At 40.1% G+C, this 15,739-nt stretch overlaps 1 protein-coding gene across 1 annotated transcript in view; it reads left to right on the top strand.

Moving 5' to 3' along the window:
* Positions 1–9,965, top strand: part of LOC107745623 (potassium channel subfamily K member 5-like) — a 73,392-nt gene extending 63,427 nt beyond the window's left edge. The window contains exons 3-4 of the mRNA XM_016559542.1: positions 5,070–5,181; positions 8,949–9,965. Of these exons, the coding sequence (XP_016415028.1) occupies positions 5,070–5,181; positions 8,949–9,874 (1,038 nt within the window). The 3' untranslated portion in view covers positions 9,875–9,965. The remainder of the gene's footprint in view (positions 1–5,069; positions 5,182–8,948) is intronic.
* Positions 9,966–15,739: the final 5,774 nt, after the last annotated feature.

Raw genomic sequence — 15,739 nt, 5'->3', positions numbered from 1 at the left:
GGGAGCCAAAGCCTTCTGCTTGACACTTCACAAGTCAGCTTCCTGAAAACCTCTGCAGCTGCAGAAGGAAAAAGTTTAATTCAGGCGAACCGAAACAACGCCTGTGAATGCCACCTTCAGCCCGAGCTGAAATCCAACTCCTTGCTCAGCAACGAGACAACTTCAAACACCTATCGGGTAAAGTCAAACGAAGCCAAGGTGAATTCAATGTCACAAATGAACTGAAATATGCTTGCAGACCACAAGGTGAACAGACAGGGAAAACACGACACAGAATTTCCCCTGACAAGCAGGCCCAGGCCCCCTCAACCAAGAGTCCGAACCTGCGAGGGGGGGGCAAGAGCCCACTGTTCACACTTCACCAGCCAGCAACCACAGGGAAATGGGGCAGGGACCCTTGCAGAGGACCACTGCAGACACACACACCGTGTGGCCCCACAGACCCCAACAAGCTGGCCAGAGACAATACAACTGGCAACCTAAATACTGCAGAGGGCCACAACACTTGCCCACCTGCAAAACATGGACTTTTATGCTTGAACTCTGCCCAATGTGACCACACAAGACAGACTATCTGCTCAGGATCACCTCCGGCCTTGAGGCACACAACATCCTGTACCAGCAGTCTGAAACTGTCAAAGCGGATTACAAAAACTACAACAAGCCTGCTGCAGCCAACTCTGAGTCTACGGCAGACGACAGAACAGGCCATGAGGGAGGAAGGCTTCAACTCCAGAACCTTCCCTCCTCCCGAAATCCGCATCACATTGTGAGTCACCACCCAAGCGCCATGGCCTTCCCCCGCACAATGACCACCTGACATCTGCGGAACTCAGCCCATATGGCCTACAGAGGACACAGCGCTGCCTCTATATAAACCAGGTGAGGGTGGGTTGTGTTGGTATCACTGAGAATAAATAGTTTAGTTTAGGAAGCACAGTCATTTTAATTACTGATATTCTGCCCATAATGGATAGTGGTAAGTTCATCCAACGTTGAAGATCATCATTTATTGTTTTGAGTAATGGGGTGAAATTAAGACTAACCAGCTCTGACAGCCTGGGAGAAATATGAATGCCTAAATATGTGATGTGACTGGTGCATAGAGGGATAGGTGATGTCTGGGATGTCACATCCAAGCTATTGTGATCTAATGAAAGAATAGAAGATTTACGCCAATTGACTGAATATTCAGACATGTGAGAAAATGGATCAATAAGTTTAATTGTTTCTTGTAATGATGATGGGGGATCTTGTAAATACAGTAATATGTCATCTGCGTAAAGACTGATTTTGTGCTGTATGTTTAATGTTTGAACTCCTCTGCCAAGTTTCTCCTGGACAGAGAGTTCTTAATCTGCCACTTTCTGTTTATCGGATTTAGCAATTTATGTGTTAACTGGTCAGGGGTATCCCCATCTGGTCCTTGAAAGCCCGTAAAACGCTTTTAAGCACTGTGAAAGTACTGTCTTTTATTAGAGTCTCTTGAGAGATAGCTAAATAGTCCAGGAACTGCTTCAACCCTTCACTGACCCTGCATGAGTTTTACGACCGCAGCTGGTAGCATAGGGGTACTTCAGTTTGTCTCAATGGAATGTAACTGTTTCGTGTGTGTGGCTCCATAGTGTGAGTGGGTCCGTTGTAAGACAGAGATCCTACATCCTGAACGGCCGTTTCAAGAGGGTGCGATTCAGGCATCTGAGATCGAGGATGGGCCGCAGGCCGCCATCCTTCTTGGGGACGAGGAAGTAACGGCTGTAGAAGCCTAACTCGCTCTGAGCTGCAGGAACCGTCTTTATGGCTCCCTTTGCCAGCAGATTTTTCACTTCGGAGCGCAGGACGTGTGCGGGTGATTGGCAGCTTAAGAGAGGCAGCTTGGGGGGTGGTCCAGCTGCAGCGAGACTTGGCCCCCTCCTTTTTCTGTCCCGTAGATCAGGACGACGCCTGAGGCACAGGGTCCAGTGCTATCTTGGGCTGGGCTTCCTGGCGCTTCGGAAAAGGGTAGCGTTTGGCCGAGCGGGAACGTCGTCTAGGCTCAGGCTTGGCTGGCTGGGCGGTGGCGGCAGCCGCAGGCAGGCTTCGCGGATTGCTAAGTCTGCACATACTTGGGGTGACTAGAGACAGCTGCAGAGCTAGACGTTTTGGCAGGAAGTGTCACATGGCTTTGGACGAATTTTGTGCCTCCGTGAAATGCTCAGTGAAGCCTTCGACCGCTGGCCCGAACAGACCGGTGGGGGAGACCGGAGCATCAAGGAAGGGAACCTTGTCGGTGTCCTTGATTTCCGTCTAGGTCAGCCATAAGTGTTGCTCGAGCACCACCAGACTGGCCATGGAACGCCCTATAGCCTGAGCCATAGCTTTGGTGGCCAGACTCGTCTGTGCTGGTGAGGAGTTTGGCCTGGAAGACCTGGAGGAGTGCCATTGAATGAAGCGCCGAGGCCAATTGCCCAGCAAAGGAGTAGGCGTGTCCAGCGAGGGCTGAAGTCGTCCTACACTGCTTGGATGGATGGGTGGTCATTGCCTTCCAGCCGATAGCAGTGGGCGGGCAGAGATGCGCAGCCACTGACTCGTCCAGCAGAGGCAGCTTCTCGTATCCCTTATCTTCAGCGCCGTCCACCTAAGTGAGGGTGGATGAAGCGGAAGTATGGAGACGTGCTTGTGTATGGGACGCGCCACGACCTGGTGAGTTTGTCATGGACCTCCGGGAAAAAAGGAGAGGATCGCTGATGAGGGGCTTGACGGCGTCCTGGAAGGAACCACTTGTCCAGACAGCTGCATGAGGGCTCCTCCGGTGGAAACCACTCCAATCCCAGCTTCTCAAAGGCTTTTGAGAGGACATGGAGTAATTTCGGCGTCCATCCCGGGCTTAACGTCGCTGGGCTCGGACGACTGCAAGGGGGCAGGGGTAGCAGTCGAGTCCGACAGCTCCTCTGTGTCCGAGGCTGCTAATGACATGCTGTCATCCAGCAGCTCGTCATCACTCCCACCGAACGAGACCATTTCTCGGAGACATTTCTGAAGGATCATGTGACTGGAGTAATGATGCTAAAAAATTCAGCTTTGAAATCACAGGAATAAATTACATTGTAAAATACATTCTAATAGAAAGCAGTTATATTAAATAGTAAAAATATTTCACAATATTACTGATTTTGCTGTATTTTGGATCAAATAAATGCAGGCTTGGTGAGCAGAAGAGAATTCTTAAAAAAAACATTCTTAACTAAATCTTACTGTTCTAAAACTTTTGACTGATAGTGTAGCAACTAGCAAGAATGTAGTCAAGATAAAATGCAGTGCAGATGAAATTCTCTTCCAGATGTATTAATTTCGTTTAGATATACACAATATATTTGGGTCGGTGCCTAATGGTTAGAGAGTCGGACTCGTAACCCAAAGGTTGCGGGTTCGAGTCTCGTACCGGCAGGGATTGTAGGTGGGGGGAGTGAATGTACAGCGCCCCCTTCAATACCACGACTGAGGTGCCCTTGAGCAAGGCACCGAACCCCCAACTGCTCCCCGGGCGCCGCAGCATAAATTGCTGCCCACTGCTCTGGGTGTGTGTTCACGGTGTGTGTGTGTTCACTGCTGTGTGTGTGCACTTTGGATGGGATAAATGCAGAGCACTAATTCCTAGTATGGGTCACCATGAAGTGACATTGAAAGTGTTTGTTTTATATATAAAACAAAACTTCCTGTTGAAGAACTTTGCAATAAAATTGTATTTCGGGATTCGTGAGCATGCACATTTCAGCACTGCACTCCTGACTGTCCATTGCGTTCCAGAAATCAACATTGCTCAACCCAGCAAACACGTGTTACTGCCTAAATAGAAACTCTGCCTACGCTTGCGCCTGTTAATCGTTTTATTTTATATTAGTTCTTGTTGCTTTTAATTTATTAATTTGTATACAATAATAGGGCCCTATGAAATTAAAATTTTATTTACTTATTTTTTAGAAATTCTGTGTTGTGTATTGTCATTTTTCTGGTAATCAAATGAAGGCAAAAACATTAAACTATCTTTTATTCCAATGAAAATTAAACAAACCCTTTAATTTTTGTACATTCAAAATGCTACACAACAGTTTACTGTGTAACGAGCAATGTCACGGAATTCGTAAAATATTGAATGAATGAATCAAATGCAATTCAGTACACTTCAATCAAAACGCGATATGGACTAGTGTATGTGAATATTAAATGGCAAAAATACTATTTAGCTACTACAGACGACAACCGCGAGCGTTGCGCGTCCTTCAATAGCAAACTAGCAAACGAAACGCGTGTCTGCGCCGTTCATTCCGTCACATTCTGCGTTACACAGTAAATTCCAACTCTGTTGCGTCGGGGCTCGCGGGAGTGTCTCTAATGCACTTGACTCGACAGTACGTGTGCTACATCCTTTTTACAATCTAGATTATAAAACACTGCATTCTGTCAGCAATGTAACGCGGCAGTAACGTATAGAGACCTAGTCTTGTAACTATACTCTTAATTACTATTTTGAAAATTATAACGCGTTAAATTACTCCGTTACTAAAAAAGTAATCAAATTACAGTAATGCATTTACTGCCCAACACTGTTCACCAGGAAGAATCAGTCTTCAGTTATTTGAGTTTATCTGTTTAATAGTCCAGATCATTAGTCCAGAATGACAAATGTCCAGATCATTTTATCTGTGATTGTACAAGTGTTTAGGGACCTATACGCATTGTTCACTATATTTCTAGGATAGCTTTGCATGATCTGAGCTCAGATCCATTGCCAAAATGCCAAAAGGATTAAAAGGATTTGCCAAAATCCTTTTAATGACCATGATGACCCACTCATGTCCCAGAAATGACTGATTACGATTTCCCAGAGATGACTGACTATGACAGGCTAAACATACTCGGGGAGCAAGTTGATAACATCACTGGCATGAGAGAATAGAAGTTCTGGTCTCAGGCACACAACAAATCCAGAATGCTTCTAAAGAAAACTCTCTTGATTCTATATTTAAATTGAATGTGTGACTTTTCTGACAATTTTTATTTATTTCTTTTTTTTTTAAATTTTGAAATAGGTGGTGTCTGATGCTGCAGGACAAGGCATCACCATCACAGGAGACAAAACCTTCAACAACTGGAATTGGCCCAATGCTGTCATCTTTGCAGCTACAGTTATTACAACTATAGGTATGGATCTAGCTAGTCTATATACGCAGCATGAAAATCAAGCAAATCTGTTTCACTTGGAGAAATAATCAAAGGAAACATTGATTTGCTTAACTGAAAAAATTATCAGGAAATGGTGAATAAAGGACTGCACGATTAATCAAATGCGATTGACATGCATATCTTTCAGTGAAGCAGCTTATCATTTAATGAATCAACTGCCTATCAGCTAATCTTCAACATGTTTTACACTAAACAATACTTTTGTAGAGTTTATAGAGTTTACACTGAAAAAAAATGCTTTATAGGAGAAGTCACTGACTATTTGCGACAGGTGGGATTCAGTTTACGGCACTTCTCATTCATTCCTATGGTATCCGCAAACAGTGATTGAGTGTCGCACAACTCTGACTGAAATGCAATGACGTCAAGGCTGTAATGTGATTGGTTTTTAAGGCACACATGATCCAAGTTGACCGTTACACTTTCTCCAATAGTAAGTAATACAGACCCTCTCATCTCCCAATAGTAAGGCAATCTCTGGTTGTAGTTCACTGACAAGCTACGCAAAACCGCTTTCATAATACGCAGACCGATTTAATCATGTGATTCTGAAATCGATGAAATCCTTCTGCGATTATGAAAGCAGTTTGCGTAGCTTGTCAATGAACTACGGCTCTGTGTAATAAATGCTGCTCCATCTGAACCCGCATCTGTATGCCATGGAGCGTTTACCCGGCAAGTTTGATTCTAGTTCACTGACAAGCTACGCAAAACCGCTTTCATAATCACAGACGATTTAATCGTATGATTGTGAAATCGATGAAATCATTCTATGAAAGCAGTTTGCGTAGCTTGTCAATGAACTACGGCTCTGTGTAATAAATGCTGCTCCATCTGAACCCGCATCTGTATGCCATGGAGCGTTTACCCGGCAAGTTTGATTCGTTTATAGCATGCATTTAAAAAAGCAACATGCGTGAAACATCTTTACACAAACATGAGAAGCATTTCATTGTCCCACAAAACACCACATTTAATAACATGTTTTTATTCCAAACTCACTTAGCATTGCATTATAAATGTACTTTATTATAATAAAAATTATAATAAGAAGAACTCAGATAAAACGTATATTGCCGTAGTCCTGTGTTTATTAATCACGTTGAATCAATGAAAACAGTTCAATCTTCTGTTTCCTGGAACGACATGCATTACCTTTCTTCTGCGGGACATATTTGGAGTTTCAGCGTGAGAGCGCCCTCTGGCCTTCGGATGGAGATTTACTGTTGATCACAGAACCGTGCTTCACTGAAAGACACGACTGACAATCACAGCTTTTGCCTAATCGCAATTGTGATTTCATTTTGATTAATCGTGTAGCCCTAGGTGAATATTTATGCTACAGTCATGTATATTTTTTTCCCACAGAATTGGGAGACTTTTAAGCATTGTTTTCCTCTATGGATACTTAAATTCTGTTTAATACTCAGAGAAATATATGGATGCCATGTCTTAAGATAGAACATGTTGGGTCAAGACTAGCTTAAGACTAGTGCTAGATTAAAATAAATGTTAGAGCTGTCTAAACTGAAAAAAAGCTTGCACTGACATATCTTAAAGTTACACCAGTGCCATTGTTTGGTCTTAAAATGCACACAGGTAATGTTTTTTTGTAAGGAATGTTTGTAAAAACTACTTAAATGCCCTTATTTAACAAAGGCCTAGTCCTGGCTTAATCGAATCCCTATCCGGGAAAACACCCCGTTGTGTTCAGACTGTAATGAGAGAAATTGTTTTACCAAAAATGTTTTATATCTGCAGGTTATGGAAATATTGCACCTAAAACACGTTCAGGGAGGGTTTTCTGTATCTTATATGGTCTTTTTGGAGTGCCGCTGTGTTTCACATGGATCAGTGAACTTGGAAAGTTTTTTGGAGGAAGAGCTAAACACCTTGGGCAATATCTTACTAAGAAAGGGGTAACATTGGTGAGGAATAATCACAAACAACCATTATATTTGAAATCTGAATATCACTAAAATAACAGCTATGAAACTTCTAACTGCCCAATTCTGTGGAAAAAACGCGGACTTGGCAACCCTGCATCCAACAAGCGCTACCGGAGTTAGCTTTGACTGATCACAGGTCGAGAATAAGGAGAGATGACTGACAAGACCATGCTGGAGTATTTGCTGCTCAACAGATTCTGAACTCATTGACAAACATCTGATCTTGTAAGATGTGTTTGCTCCCTTTACACAGAGTGCGTGTGATCGCGAAATCGAAAGTGAAAGTAAACAGCGCAAACGCTCATTCAAAAATATTTAAATACACTGCATCCTGAGAGGGGCTCCCTGATGCGGCAAAATTATACACAATATTAGAATGTTTAAAGGAGTGAACACGAAAATCGCGGGAGCGAAACACATGTTGCAGGAGCAGGCGGCAATGCTCAGAGATTCAGCGGGAGTGGGATTAAGAAAACAGCCGAATCCTGGCCATTTTGGGCAATTAAGAAATCCCGGCGGGACGCATTTTTGTAGGTCCAAAAAGAGGACATGTCCGGGGAAAAGAGGAAGTATGGTCACCCTAATTTATTGCTAATTGATGTTTTCTTTTTAAAGTAGCATATAGAACATATTTTCTGCCTCATTGCGGTGTGCCAAAGATGTAGGCTAGTAGGTAGTTGTGAGTGCAGGTGCGAAGTAAATTAATATTTATGAGATAAACTAATATTTCAGGTGTAGGTTGCAGAATTTATGCCTACATTTAATAGTGGTCTGCGCTTGTCTACAATGCATTCTTCCCATGCTGCAGTGCATCGCGCAGATTTGCCACAGAGATTTTAATAGGTGGTTATCTATAATAACTCAGGCGGTGTGCCAAAGATGTAGGCTAGGTAGTTGTGAGTGCAGCGGAGGACTCTTATTATGTTTTTTTTAGGACTATGAAATGTTTGGTTGACCAATCAGCGGAGAGTGGCGTTTCATTCCCGCCCACATCTAGAGATTGAATATTCAACTTGCTTATTCATTTTCTATCCCTGAACTTAAAAACGAAAAATGAAGCCAAATTCTTGAAAGATGTGTTGGATTTGTATTATTAGAGCTTTCCGACTTGAGTTCACGTGCATTTTCTCAGTCGGGAAATTATTTTTCACGTGCGGTGCCAATGATGATGCTTCTTACGCCCGTTTCGGAGAACCAGAAATGAGGCACCGAAATCTGCGTTCGGATTCGGTTCTAGTACATACCGGTTACATAGGTTCCCAAACCAGGCTAAAATGTTTTTCGTCAGGATGCTCTTAGTGGTGCAGGTTTAAAAGCTCCTGAGCACCTTAGAGGGCGGTTTAAAAATTATTCTATCACCTGAAGTGGAACAGACGCTCACAGGCCTTCTTCACAAGGGTCTTGATGTTACAGGACTATGTCAGGTCATTAACATAATGTGCTAAACATGTTAGCAACAATGTTAAATTATTATCTATGCCTACATAGCCTGCCTGATTTTCTTACTGCATTTATATAACCATCAAACTTTAAACCTTTTTTCAAAAAGATTTGTCAAGCCACCATCAAAGTTTGTCCTGTCAAGCTTTACTTCTCTAAGATATACACAAACAGCCATATTAAACTCAACAATGGTCTAGTCACTTTTGGGAAAATCAGTGTCTCCAAGTGTAGGCATATAGGCATATTAGAGTTAATCATAAATGTATAAATTGTACATTTTTGACAGATTTTGATATAAATTTGCTAACTATTTTCACTGTCTGTTTTGTTTAGGTGTTGACCCCAATGCTGACTACCCTACTCTGTATCGGTACTTTGTAGAGGTGTGGATTTATCTTGGTCTGGCATGGCTGTCTTTGTTTTTCAATTGGAAGGTGCGCATGGTTGTGGAGGCTCACAAAGCTCTAAAGAAACATCGTAAAAGGCGCAAACTTTCTCTGGATGAGTTACAGCGCATCAAGGCAAGTCACAAGACCCTACATCTGCCACCAACTCCCAATGATGTCAACATCTTTAGCTTCCTGTCCAAGAAAAAAGAAGATTACAATGACTTAATCAAGCAGATAGGTGTTGAGAAGGAAGGAGAAGATCAATGTGTCGGCTTCATCACTGGAAGCAAGAATAAAGCACCAAACCGCTCAAAGAGCTGCAGTGATAGTCATTCCATTAATGGAAATTACATTATCAGTCTAGACCGCTCACCTCGACAGAAACGCCACTATAGCTTCAGTGATAGAGTTAATGTAGCTCTCTCAAAATCCAAGAGTTACCTTCTTAGCCAAGAGGAATGTCTTCTCATGAATGAAATGCATGGGGAAGGAGAGACAGACACTGACCTAGACAGTATAAGAATGTATGAGAATCAGTTGGACAAGGAGGCAGGAGAGAAACACAAATGTCTAGAACATGGAGGATGCAGCGATGGCCGGATCACATGGGACTCCAAAAGTTACCAGCCCCTCATGTTTCCCAATGCCAACATTACCTTTATTGATGAAGAGAATTTGCTAAACAACAACCTGGAGAATGATGATAATGACTTTATGCCTAAGTTTTCAACTGCTGATGAGACCGATTTCAAAGAGGAACAAGGCTCGGAATCTGAGACCTCCGTATTCACCACAGATGGGTCGGACCATGGCCACTCCTATGAACAGCTGGTGGAAGAGTATTCCAAAGAGGACAACACTGACATTTGATTCTGTCTCCTTTCTTAAACCTCAGTAAAGTTTTGTTTCATGAAAAACCCGAAATGATGGTGAAAACTATAGAAATATAAGGTTTTACACACAGCCCTTTTCCCAATCACTCCTTTCAAATGTGATTTTGCATAACCATTTCTTTTTTTTTTTTTTTTTTTTGCAAGTGATACAACAGATGTGTCTAAACTGGATCATTAACAATGCATATTCACTGCATGTTTTTCCCACCATATTGGTGGATGTTTTTTTCTTTCTTTTTTAGATAGAAAAAAATACTGTCAATTTGTCAAAGCTTAATCCGTATTGGATGTTAAACATATTTTTATTGTCTTCTATTTTAGCCCAAGATATTTTTTTTGGGGGGTAACCATGTTGACCTTTTAGATTTTAACTTTTTTTTAAAAATGTTATGTCATTATTTGACTTTTTAATATTGCGATTTTTATTCCAAGTCTCTTTTTTTATGCAGGCATTGTTTTAATGTCCCTAAATTGTGTTGTTAACTCAGTTCAGAAGATCATAAATATTGAGATTATATTTGGAAATGTCAATACGATGATAATCCACACTGAAAAACTCTATGGGCTTTCCTCTGTGTCCCTGTCAAGTCAAGAAAATGGGAGTTGAATCGGCCCAAGATAACAGGAAATCAGCCAAGATAACAGGAAATTATTACAGTGTTAGTTTTATTAGTAATGACTGTTTTGGTGTCTGACTCATGTGTTGACATTATGCTGGTTTTCTGTTGACAAAACCAACATACAAAATTATAATTATAATTAAAACCATTATAATACCCCAAGGGGGGGGAATGAAAATCCAAGTTGTGGTTCCCTTCACTAAGCTTTAGCAGTGTGCTTTCTCACATGGTCTTCTTGCGTCATGCCTTTTGTGTGTAGAGAGTTGCATCCTGAGTCAGTTTCCTCTTACAGATGTAATTGTATTTTATAAAACTGCCCTCTTTTATTAATCTTTTGGATTTCTTTTTCTTTCTTTCTTTCTTTCTTTCTAAATGAAAGTTGATTGAACTTACAAATGCATTCTAATTTGCTATGGAATGTATTTGAATAATCATTGGTTTGTGCATCACATGATTACATTTTGCACCAATTTACCTTTCTTCTAATGAGCTTTAGTTTTGTCTTTCGTTCAATCATTCTCCAGTGTACACTTGACCAAGTATAAGGTTCCTTGTTGTGAGCCTGTGTTGTTGATCTGTGCTACATTTGGTTGAATGTTACATTTCAGTTGAACTTTTGCTGTGTCAGTCTCAGTTGTGTACATAGAGGGTTTTCATGAGCTCAAACTTTGAGCAAAATAGAGGCCCACCCCCATTTTCTTGATTACGCTTTTTCAGAGATCTCTTTAACTCTCTTGAGAGAACGGTGTTTCTTAGGTAAACATTGGAAAATGGCCTGTTCGCAGCTGCCACTGTTAATCTTCCTTGTATTCTTTTGTAGCCTCTTTTTAATTAGCTATGAGCTGAATTTCACAAATGATTAAAACCAGAATTTGCATTAGTGGGCAAGGTTAACTTACCTTAGGTTAACCTGTCAAGTCATGGTTTTGTGCTTTGTTCATGTTGCAAACTTTCGTCCCATTCTTTCATAAAGAAAGTACAAACATTTTACCTAAATGATGTAAAGGGTAGAGTGGTTTTGATCGTTTTTAAGATTGTGTTTTGATTTTGAATTTCCTGTACTTTGTCGCTGTATTTCCATATGTATTTTAATTATTTTCTGTTAGTGCTTTTACGCTGTTCCAATTAACATTTTCATTTAGAAATAAACAGGATTCCTGTCTTTTTCTCTCTCATCTTTGAGCAGTGGTTTCAGAAACATACTTGGCCTTCAAAAGTTCAAAGCAAAATTTCTTCTGAAGCAATTGTGAAATAATAGGCATAGCTTATTTTGTCAAAATGGTAGTTTTGTATTTGAGTTTAAATTATACAATGTAAATTATATAAACCTGTTTGTTTATTAAAACTGCAGTATATTAACTTAAAATTGGACTTTATGAGACTTTATTACTTTAGTCAATTTCAGTATACCATTTAAGCAGTAATGATACTAAAAACATGTCTATCTTGCATGATGAGCCATAGTCTCTTCTTTTTTTTTATGGCATTGTGAAGTTACAAACCTTTGTTCGTTCCACGTCATTATATGCTCTCAGTTGTTCTCTGTGTGAATTCTATTTCTAAAACACAAAGGCCACTCATTCAGACTTGATTTTGGGCATAAGGACAGGATGTGAAAATAGGGACATGTGTTTGTTTGTGTGATACAGCATCTAAGGAGTCGATCACTACTTTTCAATCCAGGAAAAGTGCTAGGCTGACAGTGTCCTGAATTTGAATCTTATTACTCATATGCTGAAAAAACTCAGATTAGAGCTTGCATCCCAGCAATACAGTGTGAGGCTACTAGAATTTTGTTCACATGTGCCCAACTGAATAACATGAACTCCTTGTGACCTAAATACACTTCTTTGAGCCCAGAGGCCAGTGTTGCTTAAAATGATCCAGTCCTAGTGAGACTCCACCCTCTTTTCAAACATACTATTATTTTCTCACTAAAAAACTGAGTTAGTTATTTTATTAACTAACACAAGTTATAACTTTAAAAGCTGGAGATAATTGCATTGTATCATGCCAATTCCATCAGAAACATGCCAGCATTGTAATATGAGGCCATAAAACTTTTATGCTGAATTGTAAAACAGACAATCTTGATAAAGACACTCCTCAGAAGTGATAAAGGTTCACAAACAGGGTGGTAAAAATAGTTATTATTTTACATGGAATGATAAATTGTACCTCAAGGAAACATAAAAGTACAACTAAAGGTGTAAAATTGTACTGCAGACAAGATATTTGGTAAATAGATAAAACAGACAAACAGACAATCTTGATAAAGACACTCCTCAGAAGGTTCACAAACAGGGTGGTAAAAATAGTTATTATTTTACATGGAATGATAAATTGTACCTCAAGGAAACATAAAAGTACAACTAAAGGTGTAAAATTGTACTGCAGACAAGATATTTGGTAAATAGAATAGTAACTCCTTTTTTTTCTAGAGCATAAATGTCCAATAGTATTTTACAACTGACATTAGTGCAAAATACAAAAAAGTAAACCATGCTTTGAGGTTCCTAGACAAATTAATATGCAACATACATTTCATACTACATACATAGTTAAAGTAATATTAAGGTAATATTACATAGCTATTTTAATATAATAGAGGAAGTGCTCTCTAATTTATTAAAATACATTTTTAAAAATTAGGATAAAATTTTGAGCAACAAAGTCAGAGATTAAGAATAATTATAAATGTACTGTTATGTCATTAATGCCAAACATTAATCAATAAATCCGAAATTAGAATAATACCAATCAAATTAAACCAATAACAAAATCCATCTTTGTACTGCGGAGTTGACTCATATGCAACTTTTACAGAAGTTTAAAACACTCACTGATGCTCATGAAGGAAAAACGATGCATTAAGTGAAAGGGGTGAAAACTTTTGAACAGAATGGAGATGTGTACATTTAGCTTATTTTGCCTAAATATCATATTTTTTCATTCAGTACTGCCCTTCAGAGGCTACCGAAGATAGTAACATGTTTCCAAGAAGACAAAATAAGTTAAATTTACCCTGATCTTCTAATTCAAAAAGTGAATTTTGAATTCACTTCCCCCCCCGGCTCTTAATGTATGCTTTTTCCCTCTGGAGCATCAGTGAGCGTTTGAACCTTCTGTAATAGTTGCATATGAGTCCCTCGTCTGTCCTCAGTGTGAAAATGTCACAATCTCTGGATGGAGTGCCTGTGAGCTTCGCTAGAGGGCACTCCACTCCAGACTCTTGCCAATTTACTCAGGACTCCATTTCCCATAATCCTGTGCACGGACTCATCAATTGCATCACCTGTCTATCATCAGATCTCATCATCAGTTCACAGCTGTCTCACATTAGGACTTTAAAAGTAGCACACACACTCTGTCTTCGCTGGTGATAGAATGTTTAGCCGTTCCGTGTTTCCTAGTTTCCATGTTCCCAAGTTTTGCCTTTCTCGTGTTTTGATCCTTGGACTGTTACCTTGTTTTTGATTGACTGCTGCCTGCCCTGATCATTGCCTGTCTTGTTGGATTACTTTTTATTTTGCCTGTGCCTTGGATGTTATTGTCTGCTGGTATCTGACCCTGCCTGTCCTGACTACGCTCTTTTTAATAAAGCCTGCTATTGGATCTAGGCCTGTCGCGATAGTCAATATATCGACTTATTGCACGATATATGGAAATGAGCGCGATAATTTTGGTGCCGCGATATATTGCAACTGATCATTATTTTTATAATTAAAAATAATTCCCCAGCGTCCCCCACACACACACAGAGCGGACAGGATTCAAGCTGCGTGTCTTGTTCAGTTACGACAGTCAAGACTATGAAACTCTCTCCGAGAGCGCACAGTAAATTAAGTTTACAACTGTTAAAAGAAAAGACTCAATAAACTACAGAACAGATTTAATACACTACGCATCAATATCTCTTCTCTTTCTGCTTTAAACTTTTCTATGTGAAGCGTTGCTCCAGCCTGTGTGCTGTGACTCCGTGTTGCTTCAAGCTCATCATTCTGCGCACGGGATGCGCATAAGCGCTTTGTGCCGCTCTGGATTGAGCCTTTCATACTGTATTATAATACTTTTGCACATGATAGGACAGAACAAGTCAAGTCAAGTCACCTTTATTTATATAACGCTTTTAACAATACAGATTGTGTCAAAGCAACTGTACAGCATTAATTAGGAAAATATTGTGTCAATAATGCAAAATGATTGCATTTGATTGAGTAAAATGATTGAGTAAAACAGAAAGGCTATTAATAATTTAATGTATAGCACAGTAATGGAGGCAGCAACATATGATAGATAGGACTCCTATCTGTCATATGTTGCTGTCTCATTACTGCTGTGCATTTAAAAGAAATTTATTTTAAGTAGGGATGCACCGATACCGATACTGGTATCGGTATCGGGCCCGATACTGAACTCCTTTACTCGTACTCGTACTCATTAAAATGCCCCGATACCAAACGCCGATACCACACAGCATGTGACAAGTGCCGTATTCAGACAAAGAAACACTGACAACAGAACAACAGAGAGCAGAATAGAGTTATTAGATATTAAGGATGTCTACGAAGTATATGTATGCAATTAATATAATGTTAAACATTCAGTATTAACGCCTGTATAGCTGATGTGCGTGAGCTGATAAGCAAAACACGCTGAGTGGATTGAGCGTGCGGCGGCACAGATGCGCGAGCTTGTCGAATGAATATCCCTTTCTCACAGACATCACTGTTTGTAGTTCGGTCGGATGTAAAAAATAAGTGAGTAAACCAATGGCCAAGTTACTTAACGATAAGGAGAGAGAGAGAGAGAGAGAGAGAGAGAGAGCGTACTTCTGTTGCGTGATCTTTTTTGATGTTCGCTCACTTAGCAGACGCATCATTTGGATTAAAACTAAATCGTAAATATAAAGCAAAATGTATAGGGGTATTTGCTATAAACATCATTTATGTTCAACCTTTAGCATAACACGACTTTATGGCGAAAGTGAAACTATCAGCCAGTGTGAAATGCGCTAGACTGTACTTGTCTCTCTCATTCTGCACAATACAAATACGTGTGCGCGTTGCGCATGTTTTGCTTGCTTCGCGAGTGTTTCTGCATTATATGAGTCGCTTTGGAATATAAATCGCAGCACATTTCAGATAAAAACGCGCCTTATATTTCTGAAAATATCACAGTTAGGAGATTTATAACGAGTGGTTCCCTGCATTATTACAGCA

The sequence above is a fragment of the Sinocyclocheilus rhinocerous genome, unplaced genomic scaffold, assembly GCF_001515625.1.
Source record: "Sinocyclocheilus rhinocerous isolate Xijiao unplaced genomic scaffold, SAMN03320098_v1.1 scaffold1520, whole genome shotgun sequence".
Classification (NCBI taxonomy): domain Eukaryota; kingdom Metazoa; phylum Chordata; class Actinopteri; order Cypriniformes; family Cyprinidae; genus Sinocyclocheilus; species Sinocyclocheilus rhinocerous.
This window is presented reverse-complemented; position numbering and strand designations above follow the sequence as displayed.